This window comes from Theobroma umbraticum, unplaced genomic scaffold (genome assembly GCF_002168275.2).
Source record: "Theobroma umbraticum cultivar Fairchild unplaced genomic scaffold, ASM216827v3 scaffold_147.0, whole genome shotgun sequence".
NCBI classification, from domain to species: domain Eukaryota; kingdom Viridiplantae; phylum Streptophyta; class Magnoliopsida; order Malvales; family Malvaceae; genus Theobroma; species Theobroma umbraticum.
Window position 1 is genome coordinate 4923122 of NW_018397259.1, and position 18497 is coordinate 4941618.

At 30.0% G+C, this 18497-nt stretch overlaps 2 protein-coding genes across 3 annotated transcripts; both read right to left on the bottom strand.

Annotated features, from left to right (window-relative positions):
- Window positions 1-4627: 4627 nt before the first annotated feature.
- LOC110415215 (uncharacterized) lies at window positions 4628-10534 on the bottom strand. Of its 2 annotated transcripts, none has more exons than XM_021426792.1 (7): window positions 10177-10534; window positions 8268-8358; window positions 7114-7229; window positions 6602-6661; window positions 6454-6519; window positions 5006-5205; window positions 4628-4910 (listed from the first exon to the last, which is right to left on the bottom strand). In XM_021426792.1, exons 1-6 carry the CDS (start codon window positions 10231-10233, stop codon window positions 5014-5016), a joined length of 582 nt encoding a protein of 193 aa, XP_021282467.1. In that variant the 5' UTR covers window positions 10234-10534; the 3' UTR covers window positions 4628-4910; window positions 5006-5013. The 2 variants fall into 2 exon arrangements, with proteins under 2 accessions (XP_021282467.1, XP_021282466.1); XM_021426791.1 differs by having other exon boundaries at window positions 4628-4919; window positions 10177-10533.
- A 1212-nt stretch (window positions 10535-11746) lies between these two features.
- LOC110415366 (anthocyanidin 3-O-glucosyltransferase UFGT-like) lies at window positions 11747-13649 on the bottom strand. The gene is made up of 2 exons (XM_021426994.1): window positions 13083-13649; window positions 11747-12815 (listed from the first exon to the last, which is right to left on the bottom strand). Exons 1-2 carry the CDS (start codon window positions 13582-13584, stop codon window positions 11950-11952), a joined length of 1368 nt encoding a protein of 455 aa, XP_021282669.1. The 5' UTR covers window positions 13585-13649; the 3' UTR covers window positions 11747-11949.
- Window positions 13650-18497: the final 4848 nt, after the last annotated feature.

Sequence of the window (18497 nt, forward strand, 5' to 3'; positions counted from 1 at the left end):
TGCAACATCGCGAACAATGTCATGTATGGAAAACTGCCACGCAACAAATAGGAGCATTTGAGTTGAGTGATCAATGCCTCCACCTTGACTCGTTCTTCTTCCAATGTAATTATGCCTTGAAATAAGCCCAATCCCAGGGCATATGTCAACAAGTTAAACATAGTCGCTTTACGACCCAATAGACTGCCCAACAAGAAAGTCAATTTATGTTCTTCACTTTCTAAGTAGTCATAACTTAGTTTTATGCCTGAACAGACATCTGCTGGTATTCCAGCAAGGTTTCTTGAGGAAGACCCTTCCGTTTCAGTTATTCGGATTATGCCATTTCAATTGATTCAAGGCAGCCTTCCGTTGGATGAAACTTTTATTCTTCAAAACCTTTGCAACTGTCACAATGGCTAGACGTAAACCCGCGCACCCGCGAGATACTTCTTTCGCTGTAGACAGCAAGCGAGGATGCTCAATACCATCACAAGCCATCTTCTTGAAAAAGTCCCAGGCTTCTTCTTCAGCTAAAACGCCAATTCCAAAGTTGGTTTCGACTCCCATCTCACTGGATAGAACATTGAGATCTCCAGATGTCAGCAGGATCTTGCAAGCCACCAGTTCATCTCCGCAGGGAATGCCGATTGCATTCAGATTTAGTCTGCTCCTTATGTCATCTAAAATCACCGAGGTCTTCGTGAACTTTAATTTCTGACGTACCCGATCCGCTCTCAGACGTGTAATATTTATGTTGTCAGTAAACTCCAAACCAATCTTGTCTGCAAACTTTTCTTGAATATTTTCCGTATCCCAAGCCATGGTTACATCTACCATGACCACTGCATCAAATAACTTGTTCTCCTTGGCTTGTCTAGCAACTTCTTTGACCAGGGTGGTCTTGCCCACACCAGTCAGCCCGTAACCGCCCATCATGTTTACATTTGCATCCTTCAATGCGTTCATAATCTCAGCCAAAGCATGCTCTCTTGACTTGAAGATGATTTCTGAAGCAGGTATATGGGCCACTCCCTCAAATTCGCCTTCTTTCAAGAGTTGAGCAATGGCCTTGAACTCCTTATCCACTTCCTTCCTGAGATGGTAACGAGGCATGAAATTCGGAAACAACTTCAGGAAACATCTCTTCCTTGCTGTTTCTTCAGCCTTGGATATTTTCACTTCCTCTTCAGTAAGCTTCTTATCGATCTCAATAAACCATCTATGGACACGCTCTGGAATCTCTTGCTCATTCTTTATAGCCACATCAACAGATTTCCGCACTTGGTTCCTTGCCTTCTTCAGTTTGTCAACTTCCTGCTTGAGTTTTTCAACTTTCTTACCAGGGTCCAACATGTGGTCGAATGTGTAGAAAATGCCTTGAGCAGCAGCGGGGATATGAACCAAAATGTTGTCCATTTCTTTGTCTGTTTCTTGGGTTTGAAATAGATGTGAAAAGCAAACCGAAAAAAGAAACTTGAGAGAGAAGCACAGAACAAGCAGCAAGCAAATTGAAAGAGAAGAATGTTTACAACCGGAATGTAAGGTAGGATTTCTTGTTCTTTTCGATGGAATATACATACAGTCAAATGGAGAAAACCGTACCTCTCCAACTTTATTTCTTTATCGCCTTTTTTTTTTTAACATTTTATATAAATTTATAAAACATTATAATTTTAAATCAATATTTTCAACTTTTTTTTCAGTAAAATATGACTTTATAAAATTAAAATTAAAATTAAAATTAAATAAATAATTAATGTAGGTAACAATTGACATGTGTTCATAATTGCCTCCCTTAATGATAATTTTGACGAAAAACCATTATTTTGTTATAATAATTTTTTTTCTTTTCACGACCAATATAGGAGAGCATTTTGAATTTGTAGCCTCAAATTAATATGAATTTTATTTAGTTTGAAAGTAAAAGAAATAAAATTAAAATAAGATTAAACTAAATTACACCTAAAAATCAAAGAAAATGAGTTGTCTAGCTACATGATACATCAATCATTCTATCAACAAAATAGAAATTATCATGATTTTCTTCATTAGCTTATAGTATTCGACCATCGACTTTAAGCATTGATATCACAATAATCATTTAACAAATTGATATGTTAAAATTTGAATAATATCAAATTTATAAAAAAAAAAAAAGGAAATACTGTTGAACACTTTTTTGAAATTTTAGAAATATTAAATAAATAATTTTTAACTTGTATAATATAATATGAATTTTTAAATTAAAATTAAATTAAAAATTTTTAAATAAATAATTAATGCACACATCAATTAACATTGATAGAATTAATGTTTGGTTACATTAGAAATTAATATAAAGACTAACAAGATACTTTTATAAATTGTAAAATCAAAGTGACATGTGCAAATTAATTATTCCTTTTTTATCCTCATTTTATTCGCTAATATTTCAATATTTTTGTTTCGAATAAATGTTAATGCATTTTTTTTAATTACTCTTTGATTTTTTTTGTCATAGTTCATCTTTTTTTTTTCTTGGAGGAAGAAGGAAAATCCTAATATTAGAATTGTCTATAAATCCTACTGACAATCTAGCAAGACTTGGAAAACTTTGTCTCATGCATATTACCACTACAAATTCAGTAAGAATTTAATAATTGGTTAAATTTCCAATTTCTCACAAAAATATGACAAGATTTGAAATCTTTATTTTTTTTCCTTCTTTAAATTCTTATTCTATTTCATTTTTCATATGCTTCGTAACTTTATTATTTACATCCTTTTTTCCCCTTATTTTTATTCTAAATTTTATTTGATTAAAAACACTTAAAACTCAACAATATATTTGAAAAACAAAAAAGGCAATTATGACTGCAATGCTCTTAACAAAACTCCATCATTGGAGGACTTGTAATTTTGAAACAAATAAAAAATAAAAATGAAACACAAGAGAAAATGTACCTTCGTATGGAGGGGATGGCCTTCCTCTCTTCGTCTTTATCGCTTGCTTCTTGTATTTATGGAGGGATGGGATGGGATGGGTTGGGGGTATTAGGTATGAGTAAGGTGGGCTATTTTAAAAGTGGAGGGGAAAACATCATTTGTGATGGAAAGAAGAGATTGGCAGTCAACCACATTTTTGTGTTCAATGAATCAATATTGCAAATGTAAGAGAGAATGGGTGAAGGGGACAAATAAAGGAGAGTATTTTCAAGTTTTATAATTATGAGTATAATTAAAAAGAAAAAAGAATAACAAACATAAGTGCATTCTTCAAAGAGTGAAAACGTTGCAAATTGCATAGGAGTTGTTCTTTTCTATGAAGCTATGCAAGTAAAGGTCTGTTTATTTTACAGTAATATATTTTTTGAAAAATATTTTTAAGACTTGTACTTGTTTGGAAGATGAAAAATTAATTTTAAATATAAAATGTTTTATGAGTCAACGGAGTTAATCACGAAAAATGTCTTATGTCATTGAAAAGTGTAAAATATTTTTTAGAGAATAACAAAAGCACTTTTATACTAAGTTTATGAGTATAAGTTAGATGAATATTAATATTTAACTTAAAATATTAAAAAAATAAAAATATTAATATTTAAATTTTAAAAAGTTAATTTAAAATATTAATATATAAATTATAAAATACTATTAAAATTTTAAAAAGTATTTTTTAATGAAACCATTCAATACAATTAAATTTTTTATCTATAATTGAAATAAATCTTACTAATAATTATAATAAAAAATATTCCAATGATCATCTTTTGATAAGTACACATTTAGAATAAGTTTAAATCTTACTAATAATTATAATAAAAAATATTTCAATGATTATCATTTAATGAATACATATTTATAAGTATAAATTTTAGATATCTTACCTAATTGATGAATATTTATATTTTTATAATTATAATAAAAAAGTAATAAGATGAAAATTTTTTAAAAAATTAAAATTTATTTGTATTACAGATATATGATTAAATGTTTTAAAAAATATCATTATTGATTTTGTCTATTTTTATTTTTATTCTTAATCTTAATCGTGAAAATCCAATATCAATATTGTTTTATAATCAACTTGCATTTATTATTTTAACACCTAAACAACTCTACCGTGATGAAAAATACTTTTCATAAAATTTTCCAAACAACAGAAAATGCTTTCGACAGTTTATGAAAAACATTAAATTTTTCTGTAAAATATTTACACCAAAAAAAAGTTTATTTCAACAAGTTATTTTTCAATTACCAAAAAGACCTTAAGTGGTATAAACTATTCTTCAATAACGGCAGTTATGTATGACCAATTCTATAAGGGAAGAAAACTCAAACAAAACTCGCCAAGCCAAATCTTGCTGGCTCTAGAACATCAAAGCCGCAGTAAGAATAGCTTTGGTTTTGAAAATGACAAGCTATGGACTATGTAGCCTCCTGCAATATTTGAGCCCACTGCAGCAATAAGAGAGACTTGACTCGACCTGGTTCACTGGTAAATGCAACCCTAACAAAAAATCGTTATACTGCTTACTTTGAAACTAAAATCTACTGTATTTTTCAAGTGCAAATTTAACGCTGTATATTCTATGTTTTAGTTTTCTTTTTCAATATCTACGACAGGCTCGACATTTGCAGTCAAAAGTTCTCAAAATCGAGAGAATGAAAGAGAGATTTAACAATCATTTTCCACTTCATATAAGAGTCTATGGGTCAATCTAAATCACTTCAAGATCCCAGACTAAACGATTTTCATTCCAAGTAGTATCTGCCTTTACGTTATACACATTGGATGGAGGAAGTCAATTGTCTAAGTACCATATAATAAGGCGAAAAGGAAGCACCCTAGTGAATTTCACCAGCTTTAGACAAAAGAAAAGAAAAAAACTTTGATTACAACTCCTGACTTCCCAGTTGTCAAATATGGCTTACAAGCCTCCATGCCTCTGATGTACCTGAGAAATGAAGTCATTACAAACTATTTCTCATTGTCAAGCTCCGTTTTAGTGCTATATAGGCAAGCGAGAGAGAGTCTTCCAACCTGAATTATTAGAATGATGATGAACCCAGTGATGAATATCCAGCAGCTTTCATCTCCTTAAGAGTTCCAGCTAACCAGTCCAAGCCTTCATAGAGACCATCTCCTCTAAGCGCACAAGTCCCTTGTATGTGCCACTTTCTGTTCTTTAGATCAAAAAGGCCTAGTCCGTCACATACCTCCATTGGGGTCATTGCTCCTTTCTGGACAGAGAAAACAAAAGATCAAATTAAACAGACATTTCATGCAAAAAAACTCAGATGTATGCTTCACATGTACAAGGAAGCAAAAAGCAACAATGGCTCATTCACTTCAACTAGCAAGCTCAAAAGATGCCTATTGAAACATCCTTTTATTAGGAGGTAAAATTAAAGCTGGTCGATGGAAGCATGTGGTCAATAGAAAACTATCAAAGTTTGACCATTTGACCTACCAATCAAGTGGCCCCTCCCTGGAGCATGAGGGATTGTGATGACAAATTTCCGACTAATCTGACACAGTTTTGCATAACCATATATGAAAGAAAATTTTGGTAAACCAGATGATAAATTTAATAGTTGGATGTTGGGGTTAAATGTAGTACAAGAAACTAGTATAGCCTGAAGTCACTTAGTAGAAGCAAACTTCATTCAGACCCCCAGAAAGATGATGGGGAATAAATATTTTTTGCCAACATGTAGAAGGGAGAGGCTGTTGTTCAATTTGGAAAGTAACATGATAGTATAGATCAAATTCAAGTTACATGTACTGCAACTTTATATATATATAGTCCCAAGATGCTTAGATCTATTGCAGCTGAAGCAAACATTTGGAGATTCCCAGATGGAAGACACATCATTGAGTGCAGCATTGATGAATTCTTTCACTTTATGCCCTGTTAGCCATCCAACTCTTTCTGAGATGAATTCGCCAGTGCTGCACTCAATCATGTGTTTTGCTTCACTGAAACAAAGGCCATCAAGATTCAAGAGAATATTCATGCTACAGGTTTTTTCCTCTCTTCCTCAGTTATTCTTCTTCGCCTTTTTCTCCAATGTTTTGGAAATTAATGTCTTAGGAATGGTAAGCGAACCTGATATCACTATAGTTATTAGCAATTCTTCTGTTCTTGATGGAAAATCAAAAAATCAATTTCTTCTTCCAAGTTAACTTTCCGTTCTCAGGATCTGAACGGTTAAAAAAGTTTATTCAAATGATGTACTGCAGCATTTCAATAGCTTAATTGAAATACACTTTCTTAACACCCAAAAAAAGGAGGATCCATAAGAAGCACAACAGCAGCAGATGTGAAGACAAGAATCCCTTTTCAAGAATAAATATTTCCAGAGGTTGTCATTCAAACTACTCAAATTGCATGCCCGTGTTCTCAATAGTTCATCTAATAGATGCCACTTGCATTTTGCAAAATATGCAGAAAGGCATAGGTCTAAAACCACTAATAGAAAACATACCATGTCCTGCTTGTTGGCAAACACCAAGATGACACTGTTGCGCATAAATGGGTCATTGATGATAGCCTGAAAAGAACATTAACAATAAAATGAGACAATGTTAATCCCAAATGTCTTAACAAGTTTGTGTACACTCTAAATTTACAACCTGAAATTCTTGTTTAGCTTTCCCAATCCGCTCTCGGTCCAAGGAATCGACAACATAGATCTGCACAGACAAAGATATAAAAGAGAGATATGAATGATCTAATCCTTTCAACCAGTGATAAAGAACATGAGCACAAACATTTTAACATTTTGAATCTTTAAGTTTTGAGAAAACGCTGTGAAATATTAACCAACACAAATTTATAAAATTCCTCCTATGTTTGATATTGTACGTAATCCCTCAGATTTCAATAATACAACTTTCCCTCCAAAATGAAAACAAAAGATAACATCATGCAATAAAACAAATTTTTGAAAAAATGGCAAAATCAAGGAAACAAGCAGCTACAAGATAAAGAGGGAATATGTCTGATATGAAAATACTAGAAGGTTTTGCAATCTAAGGACCCAATAAATGGCGAATATTGGGGTCAAAATCAATCAGAACAAACAATTAAAGGGAGAGAAAATATTTTTTTCACGAGAGAGAGAGAGAGAGATGCTATATCTTACCAGTCCATCTGTATTATTAAAATAGTGCCTCCAGAGTGGCCTTAGTTTCTCTTGTCCACCAACGTCCCAAACTGTGAATATCACATTCTTATATTGAACTTTCTCAACATTGAAACCTGGAGGAGACAACAATAAGAACTCCAGTTGTTATATCAACTTGTCTATCCACCTCCACAGCAAAGTTCATTAGATCTAAGTTAAAGCCAAGAAGAAATTATTTTTTCGTGTAATAAGCCACGAAAAAATTTTCGAAAAAGAGGGATGGATCCAAAGATTATACAAGGAAAAGGAAATAAGACCACAAAACTAATCAATGGTATATGCCAAGAGGAAATGAAAACAGATTCCAAAGACTATATAAGGAAAAGAAATTAAATCCAAAAACCTTATCAATGATATATCTAATAAACACTGAATCAGACTTCACACAACCCAGCCACTTTGTTCAGATAATACATATGAGGATGAAGGCTAGAGAAGTGCGATCTCACTGTCCCATACAACAACCATATTGCTATTGAAAGCTGGTGCGTGATACAGTCATGGAGAAACTGCATGAATTATTAGCTAATACTTGTTATTGACAAACGGGTCTAAACAAATCAGCAACAAAAGCCAAGAGGACAACTAACATGATAAAAATGTATTGAATAGTAATATTTCTTTAGACCACATGATCCCTTTTACAGTGATTTGGCCAAATGAGAAGAACAATCATTTCATTGATGCAAAAGAAAATCCAAGCAAAGTAAGGGCTAAGGGCCCAGTAGTCCACTCGGACAGGTTAGCTAGTTTTATGAAGCGTTAAAGTTTAACTTTATCTTCAAGGATTGCATTTGGAAAAGGAAAACAAAAATGAAAATCAGTTTTAGTATTATGGTTTTAGCCTTTCCAGAAGCTGTGCCTTGCATATCTCTTTTAGGGAAAAGGGATGTGTCAAACAACAAAACTAAAATAATACAACATGATCCAAGCATTTTGAAAGAGCATCATCTAAAAGTCTATTTATACTTTAATGAGAAGTAAGAAAAAAGAAAGAAAAGAGTAATGTTAACAGCTCTGGTGAGGACCAAAAAAAACACAGCAAAATACAAGAGCCTCAATCATATCATAAACATTTGTAAAATCAAGTTTTCTTGAGCTAAGTTGCCTACCAATAGTGGGGACAGTTGATAAAACTTCTCCAATGTGCAACTTGTACAATATAGTTGTTTTGCCAGCTGCGTCAAGGCCTAGCATCACTACCTAAGCCAGCTCCAGAAAAATTACACATAAGAAAGGAGTACATAAAGTGAAAAAAAAAAAAGTCAACAGCACTCATGTCTAGTCATAAAAGCAATTTAAAAAACTAGAAGAGCCTTCAATAATGCCCAGATGTGGTACAGAAAAGACATGTTAAATATGCTACTACTTAAATTCAGAAAGTTGAAAACAATATACTAATTTCTCAGACATGCACTGGCTTGGTCTCTAGATTCTACAGTGTACTCATATCAAACATTAAGTCTCTAGTTTTAAAAGTGAACTATATACATTTAAGCTGGTCAAAACTATATATTGCCCTGAATAAAATCATATATTTGTTTGATTCATCTATAAATGTCTAGCACGGCACCTAAACTTCAATAAACGAGTTCATTAAGCCAAGTTCATTCATCCTTCTCTTTCTCCAGCTGTTTGACTTCAATTATCCTCAGATTCAAAATACCAAGCACTCATGACAGCACAAAATATCAAGTAAACATGCTATTATTAGATGCCCCATAATAAATCACATATCTTCCACATAATAAGCATATAAAACTGCATGTACTATAGACATTACAAACCTTTTACGAATTCATCAGAACATAAATAACGTTAATGAGCATTTCATTCAATTTTATGCTACACACTTACAGATGCATAAGATAACTATTTCAGGAATTGATTCAAAAATTAATACTATACATTTTTCAGATGAGACAACCACCCGAAAAATACATCAAAAAAGAACTAAGATTCCTTTCGCATTGGGTAGAAATCCGGTTTAACAGGATTTTTATCATCTTCAATGGCCAGGAACTGCCGAAGAATATTTGATGCACTAGTTATAGTGAACAACAATTAATCAACAACATTTAACTATTTCTTGTTACAATATCAAACTAGACAACTGAAGGGGGGAAAAAAAAGGAGACAATAAAAAATAAAAAAATTTTGCTTCACCAGAAGACTTTTGTCTAAGTTGTGCACACCAATACATATATATTGAAACCTTCCAAGGAGTGAAGAAAAACAACTGTGAGTTCAGTTACTCCTTAATTCCCAATACTAATAATGATGAAACCATCCAATTGTCGATATGTTTATCATTTTATCTCATTCCAGCCGGAACTGGCTATACCAAATACTGAAGAAATTCGGATTATTTTGCTTTCTACAAAAGACATGATAGAAGTCAATACTTGCAGCATCCAACTCAAGCTTATCAATAAACTTAACCAAAAAAGGAAAAAAAAAAAAGAAGGTTCCTTCCAAATTAAACTATGCTATCATTTTTCCATAAAACAAAAACTGTGGCTTTGCCACTCCCATATCATGGAACCAAACAAAAATAGAATTTTTTACGTGATATAAATACAGTCCTCAAAACATTCAAATCTGACAAATTTTCCATGCTCCAAAAATGTTTATTACAATAAAGTATTTCTCCGTCATAGGTTGATCAGATATTTTAACGCTATCTAACAAAAAGCAATACAAGAAAGAAATTTAGTAAATTCGTAAACATCTGTAACTCCCTTTAGAGACAAAAATCTTGAATGAAAAATGAATAAACTTAAAATTGAAGTTTCTAACATAATTCAATTGGAGATTAGATCTTCAGCAAACCTACGTCGTTTCTAATGGCTTTTAAGCTATAATATCAACGTTAAAAATTCCTTCAATCTCACATTAATTTTAAAGAAAATAAGGATAACGTAAAATAAAATTAAAAAAAAAAAGAGCAATAGTCAATTAACATCAATAAATACAAAAAAATAACAAATAAAGAACTGAAATAAATACAGAGAAGAATACCCTCATCTCTGTGTTGCCGAAGAAGGCATCGAAGAGCTTGCGAAAAGTCTGACCCATGCCTTTTCAATTTTTGATTCTCTCTCTACAAAAATTGACTTCTGATTTTGATTCTTCGGTGTTCTTTGGGTTTCTAATTTCTCCCTCTATCTAACAAAAAGCTGAGAAATTTGGATTTTTAGAGAAGAGAAATTCCTAGTAGTTGAGAATGATGATCAAATTAAAAGGAAAGTGTTTTGAGAGAGAGAGAAAAGGTCGCGTTTGTTTGCTCAAGGAACGAAGGCTGATTTGCCTTTTTCCTTTCTTTTGAAGCTGTTTCGTGGTGGAACTGTGGAAGAAGTAAGCGGAAAGGGAATATGCATGATTCGATTAAATAAGATTTAAGATACTATATAATTAAATTTAAATACTAATATTATTATTTGGTATGGATTTAAGCAGTGATTTTAAGTATCCGATTTCTTAATTAGATTATAAATAGTAATTTTTAATATTAAACTTTAATTTTATATATATTTTATAAATTTTTTATAATTAATTTAATACTTATTAAAATTATTAATTATTATAAATATTTTTAAATTCTTAATTTATTTTTTATGAATTAACTTTAATTTATTGGTTTGATTTTTATAAATAATATACATAGAAAATCATTTTAAATTCATTTTAATAGAATATTTAATAAGTACAAATATTTACTGGATAGTGTTTAAGATATTGGGTATGAATTCAGAAAATAATTTAATATTTTAATCAAGTATTTATATGATTCAAATAACTTATCAAACAATTGGATTCGAATTAAAATATTTAAAAAGTAGCAAATACTTTATGCATTTATTATGGATCAATATTTAAGGTTAATCTTATACGACCTTAAGTTCTGAAAATAGATTTTAAGTAAGTTTATAAATTATGAACTCACGTTTCCAACTCAAAAGATTTTTAAAACTTAAGATCGTATGGAATTGGATTTAAGTATCCATGACACGTTGACATTTCTAATTGTAAAAATTAAAATAAATAATAGTACTAATAATACCAATAAATAAATTAAATTTATTTTTTTATTTTTTGTGTTTCTTTCATTTAGCATTTTGTTATACTTTTGGACAGAACTTTGAGTAAAGGTTCATTAGGTAAAGTTCCTAAAGCATTTCATATAAGAAAGATTAAATTACATTTAATAATAAAAAATAGTAATATTTTTATATAAAATTGAATCAATATTGTTGAAATTAAGAAGTAAAATTATTTTTTAAATTGGAAACAAACTTATTATAATTTGAAAGTTTTATGATATTTGACATTGTAGATACACTGGAATGTAAATTCAATCACAATATGAAAAGGAATCTAAGAAAATTAATTAGCCTAATAATTTTTTTATTATTTTTGAGTTAATATGTTCATCGAAAATATATGTTGGGTAGGTAATTGGTCCTCTTACTCTATTCTTTCAGATTTAAAGAACAGACCCAAATATGCAAATAACCTTTTTGATTTTTATCTGTGTTGAAATTCAATTAAGCAACAACCAACACAAATAACTATAAGTCTAAAACACATATAGATTCAATAATTAACATTTAAAAGGTAACTAGTACATTGATTAATGTCTTTCCAGCTTTAAAACTAAAGAAGAAAAACAAATATGACTAAAAGTAGTGCACTACTCTATATTTAAACAGAAGTTCATAAGAACTCCTTACTGATTTATATGGTAATCCTAGCTATTTACCAATCCCCTGGAGTGGTAAACATAGAGATGACCTAGCTACATACAAAATCCAACAATTGCTTGAAATTTTTAGTTGAGCTACCTTCTGGTCCAACTGCTCTTTGTGCGAGTTCCTTGAGTACCTTCAAATTCTCCCTCATATTCTTCCCCTTTTCTTGTGCTAAAACTAGATCCAAACAACTTGTGACGCACTTCTTTGTGAAAATTCCACCCTTAACAATCACACCAATCTCCCAAACGTGCTCTACCATTCGTCCGTTGAGCCCATGGTCCCCAAAAAATGGCCTGACGATCATTGGCACCCCACTCGACATGCTCTCTTGCATGGAGTTATAACCACCATGGCTTATGAACACCCCAACAGCACCATGAGCTAGCACATCTATTTGGGGAGCCCATGGCACCAAGATGCCATTGGCCCTGTCTAAGAACCCATTAGGCAAATGCACCTTCGATTTGTCTCTTAAAGACCATATGAAAGGAACCCTGCTAGCTTCTAATGCTTCTGCTAGTGCTACGAGTTCATTTGGCGGTGGCGTTGCGACCGAGCCAAAGCTAATATATGCTACTGTTGCAGGCTTTTGCTTATCAAGCCATGTTAGGCAACCATAAGAATCTGGAACTGCTGGTGCTGGTGGTGTTGAAAGGGTCAAAGGTCCAACATTTAAGAAGTTCTTGAGCTTGGATTTCATATCACTTGTAACCACAGGGTCTAGTTCTTCAAAGGAGTTTATGAAGACTGCAACTGCCTCAGGTAGCACTTGCCCCATTCGGTGCACCATGCGAGAGAAGATTGATTCCAGATTTCCAAAGAGGATTCCTTCAGGCAAGTCACGGATGCGTATATTAGACATTCCAGGAATGAAGTCGAGGGTTTCATCTTCTCGCCCAACAATGCCTGTATTTACACATAGAGATACAAACCAACGCCATGAGATGAGTGATTAGAAGGCCATATACAGAGTTATAAGGTAGACGGCCATTGGGCCACTTCGCTTTTAAGTCCTTGGAATGACGAATTTAGTGGCTGATGATATAACTTCATTCAATTAAAAGCTGAATAGGAAGATTAGATTTCTTCATCAAACTCTTTCTTTAGAGTTTTGACAGTTCCTTTTTGGTATGTGTAAGATAAAAAGAAAGAAAAGAAAGGAAAATTAGATACCTCCAACTCCAAAGTTTTGCCTTATGGTATCAGTATAAACATGGCAAGAAAGGGGGCAAGCTCCTGAAACAAAAAAAGGTACCCAAGGCACACCGTTCTCCTCTGCCAGCTCCTTGCCAAACCAAAGAAAAGCGTCAGTCACCAAACAGCTCAGTTTCCTCCCTGTCTCTGCCACTGCCACTTCCAATACTCCTTTCCTGAAATTCTCCTGCGCCACTGTCATGAACAGTTCAACATCCTCCAGCGGCTCCCCAACAAAAACATAGCCCTCCGGCACTCCATCCGAAACGTTATAGGCTTTGATGTTTGGTAATATATTATTGTGGTGGGACGTGGAGAAGAGGGAGGCGTTGGATTGCGCAGTGCTGAAGAATGAAAACAAAGTGTGAGGGGCAGCAGAGGCTAGGCGGCTGGTGATGGTGAGGAGTGGAGCAGCGTGGGTGCCGAAGGGGAAGGCTAGGACCGCGACGTGAGGGCCAGACCCGGTGGCTTGCTGCAGCATGGTTGGTTAAATTATTTGTGCTGTATTAGAGGGGAGATTGAGATGGTAGTATTGCAAGGAATTCTTTCTTTTTCGCAATGAATTTGAGGTAGGTGGGCTATACAAGAGAGTACATGAGCTATTAATTAAGTGTATAATATAGGGAAACATCTTTTAATGAAGTTGCTAACAAGTTGTCTGTTACTAGTTGCAAATATTTTAGCAAACAAAATTATATAATAACGAAACTTCCTCAAGCCTCAAAAAAATGTTGTTCCCACTCTAATCGCCTATCAGTCCATTAAAAGAAAGGATTTCTCCATTATTAAAAAACAATGAACATATTCACTATTTAATTTTGAAATAATCAAACATGTTTTTCTTATGATTTGATTTTTAAGTAGTATGAAAAAAAAATTAACTAACAAATCAAAAATCAAATTTAATTACTGATCAAGTTTAAGTTCAATATGCATAATTTGCAACATACTTGTAAATCTTTTGAGTCAACAAGTTGTTTATCCATTCATTCGTCGAGTGTGCAAAGTTGCGAGGTGCCATAGAAACTTAAAACAGATACTCAATACCATCATCTTTCAAATCATTACAGTCATTAACTATAACAAAATCAAGCAAACTTTTATCAAAAAATAATATATAAAATATCATATTTAAACATAAAACATATATCAAGATTTGTCAAGTTACAAATTAATAACATTTTGCACTGTACTATTACTGTGATAAAATATATACTTAAAATTATAGATTCAAAAACCTAAAGTACGAGTATTTTATTAAACGATAACTTTCTTTAAGATAATCCGTTTTCATAATAAACCAAAATGAATATATATGTCTTATAAACCATATATTTCAAGTCAAATACGAGTAATTCAAAGTATCAAAACTTTTATTCTCCCAAATATGATTCCACATATGTAAGTAAATAACATACTCAAAGCTGGTAAATTTATAATGAATGAGTATAATCAAATAATAAATTAATTCAAAGAAAACATTTAAACTTTCAAAAAAAACCTTATTAATTATGAGTTGATATTGGAATATTCTTTAATTTTCTTTTAAAAAGCAAAAATTATGCAAAAAATGTTTCTAAATTTAATGAGCAGAAACCATACAGAAATCGTGAAAAAACTAATACAAGGTTTAAAAAGATATGGAGTATGATAACAAAGCTTTTTAAGTTTGAAATTGACATTACCTACTTATTATTATTATTATTATTATTATTATTATTATTATTATTATTATTCATTCATTCATTTTTGTAATAAACTAATATAAATACAAGCTATTGCTTAAATCTCATGTCAAATGATAATAACAATAAAAATAAATAAATAAATGTCTGTTTAAAGTTGTGCCATCTTTGAAAGAATTATCAAGCTATTGCTCTGTATTTGATTTACATTCAAATTACATCAAACATTTCTTTTTCATGATTTGGTTTTTGAGCAGCATGGGAAAAAAATCAACCAACAAATCAAAAATTAAATCCAACCACGGATCAAGTTCAAATTCAATATTACAATTTGTAACATACTTGTAGATCTTTCGACTCACTGAACTGTTTGTCCCTTCATTTGTCGAGTGCATGACGTTGCGAGGACCCTGCAAAACTTAAAAGAAACACTTAGTGTCATCATTGCAGCCATTTACTATAACAAAACTATGCAAACTTTTACCAAAAAATAGTATATAAAATATCATATTTAAACGTAAAATATACATCAAGATTTACTAGACTACAAATTAACAACATTTTGCACTATATGATAAAATATATACTTAAAATTAGAGATTCAAAAAGCTAAAGCACAACCATTTTATTAAAACGATAACTTTATTTAAGTTCATCCATTTTTGTAATAAACCAAAACGAATGCATAAGTCCTATAAATCATGTATTTCAAGTCAAATAAGAGTAATTGAAATTATCAAAATTTTTATTCTGCCAGATATGATTCCACATATATAACAAAATATCATAGTGCTAGCTGGTAAATTTATAAGCAATAAGAACAATCAAATTAATAAATTAATTCGAAGAAGATATTTAAAATTTCAAAAGACCTTATTATGAGTTGATTTTGAAATATTATTTAATTTTCTTTTAAAAGATATTTTATGAGCAGAAATCTTACAGAAATCGTGCAAAAAATGGTACTTGTTATATATATATATATATATATATATATTTGAGTTTATACATTTTTGTAATAAACTAAAATGAATAGAAACTAATACTTAAATCTCATGTGAAATGATAATAAAAAAAAAAAGTAGATAAATTTTTGATTAATGTTGTGCCATCTTTCAAAGAATTATCAAGCTACTACTTTGTATTTGATATGTATTCAAATTACATCAAACATGTCTTTTTATGATTTGATTTTCGAGCAGTATGGAAAAAAATTAATTAATAAATAAAAAATCAACAAATCCAACCACAAATCAAGTTTAAGTTTAATATATATAATTTATAACATACCTGTATATCTTTCAACTCACTGAGCTGTTTGTCCATTAATTTGTCAAGTAAGTGACACTATGAGTACCTCATAGAAACTTTTAAGAGATACTCAGTGCCATCATGTTCCAAATCATTACAGCTATTAACTATAAAAAAAATTAAACAAACTTTTACCAAAAACAGTAAATAAAATATCATGTTAAATGTAAAACATAATCAAAATTCACTAAGTTACAAGTTAATAACATTTGCACTGCACTGTTATTGTGATGAAATGTATACTTAAAATTAGAAATTCAAAAAGTTAAAGTAAACGTATTTTATTAAAACGATAACTTTATTTGAGTTCACACATTTTTGTAATAAACCAAAATGAATACATGTCTTATAAACCATGTATTTCAATTCAAAGTATTTTATTAATGCGCAACATCTATCAATATATAATTAACCACTTTAAAATTACCTGCCAATTAATCACTTTAAAGTTACCTCTCCGCCTAATGGTGGTACTTAATTAGATTTTGATACATTGATTTTGGAAATTCATGTTTTCTTTGGTTAGAAATTTCTAAATTTAGTAAGGAAGATTATTTTCTCTTTTCAATTTGCTTTCCTAAATTACCGAAGGCAAGTGAAGGGAAACTCACTACAAGTACCTCATATATGTATGAGTTCCACCCATCTTCATTAGCAGTATTAAACACGAATAAATAATGAGATAAAATTAGTACATTAATTAGCAATTAATATGTGTTTTTTTATTTAAACTCAATTATTATGCTTCTACTTTTTCTTGGAAGCAATTCTCTGATACATAATGAGAATAATTTAAACATTCGATAGATAAAACTATAAGGCATGGCACTAATAAACCTTACAATTCCATGCATCAATTGTAGGCATAATTTTGTCTAAATATTAAGACAACATTTGGTACTTTACAATGTAATATGATTACAGATAGGTGACGTTTGGTACTTTACAATACAATATGATTGCAAGTAATGTGATTGCAGGGAACATAATATTACAGTGTTTGGTATACAAGTAAAATAATGATTAAAATGCAAAAAAGATAATATTGCAGCGTTTGGTTTATAAGTACTTTACTGGGAATGTAATGTTAATTTTCAAAATTACCCTTAGTTATTAAAACACAAATTTAATATATTTATATTTGTTATTATTAATTTTTATATAATATCATTTCTTAAATATATTTTTAATATCATATGTTTTATTTTTATTTATTTTTATAATTTTATATATTTTATTTTTAATATATTTATATTTTTTATTATTAATTTTTATATAATATCATCTCTTAAATATATTTTTAATATCATATATTTTATTTTCATTTATTATTATAATTTTATATATTTTATTTTTATTTTTTAATATATATTTTTATATTATATATTTTATTTTAATTTGTTTTACCTATCTAATATAAATTTTAATTTTTTATATTTTATTTTGTTTTAATTTTTGATTATTATATTATATATTTTATTTTAATTATAATATTATAAACTAATTTTAATAAGGTAATAAAGTTGAAGGTTAAAATTATCTTTAAAAATATTACAGAGTGTAATGTAATGTGATTACATTGGTTTTGAACTGCAATCACATTACATCCCTTGGCTGTAATGTGATTGTATTGCAATCTTACATTGCAGTGGTCTGTTGTAAAACAAACACTGTAATTTAATTGGACACATTGCAGGAAACGTGCTCTCACTTCCCTTATACCAAACGTTATCATAATGTGATTGTAAATAATGTGATTATAGGGAAAATAACATTACAGTGTTTAGTATACAAGTAAAATAATAATTAAAATGCAATGAAGATAACATTGTAACGTTTGGTTTATAAGTACTTTGCTTAAAATGTAATGTTAATTTTCAAAATTATCCCTATTTATTAAAATGTAAGTTTAATATACTTATATTTTTTATTGTTAATTTTTATATAATATCATCTCTTAAATATATTTTTAATGTCATATATTTTTTTTCATTTCTTATTATAAACTTATGTATTTTATTTTTATTTTTTTAATATAATTTTTTATTATATATTTTATTTTTATTTCTTTTACGTATATTATATAAATTTTAATTTCTTATATTTTATTTTATTTTAATTTTTTATTCTTATATTATATATTTTTTTAATATTTTTTATTTTAATTATAACATTAAAAAATATTTTTAACAAAGTAATAAAGTTAAAAGATAAAAATATCTTTAAGAACATTGCAAAGTACAATGTAATGTGATTGTATTGATTTTGGACTGTAATCAAATTACATCCCTTGATTATAATATAATTACATTACAATCTTACATTACAATAGTCTGTTACAAAATAAATACTATAATATAATTTAATTATACACATTACAAGAAATATGTTTTCACTT

Bases quoted from the DNA above. Each gene is read 5' to 3' on its own strand.
- LOC110415215 (XM_021426792.1), bottom strand. From the start codon at position 10,233: ATGGGTCAGACTTTTCGCAAGCTCTTCGATGCCTTCTTCGGCAACACA. The intron at 6,662-7,113 runs GTAAGATATAGC...TTGTCTGTGCAG, and splicing joins TTAATAATACAGATGGACTG to ATCTATGTTGTCGATTCCTT. The intron at 5,206-6,453 runs GTATGTTTTCTA...TTCTCTGTCCAG, and splicing joins TTGCCAACAAGCAGGACATG to AAAGGAGCAATGACCCCAAT.
- LOC110415366 (XM_021426994.1), bottom strand. From the start codon at position 13,584: ATGCTGCAGCAAGCCACCGGGTCTGGCCCTCACGTCGCGGTCCTAGCC. The intron at 12,816-13,082 runs GTATCTAATTTT...GTGTAAATACAG, and splicing joins GCAAAACTTTGGAGTTGGAG to GCATTGTTGGGCGAGAAGAT.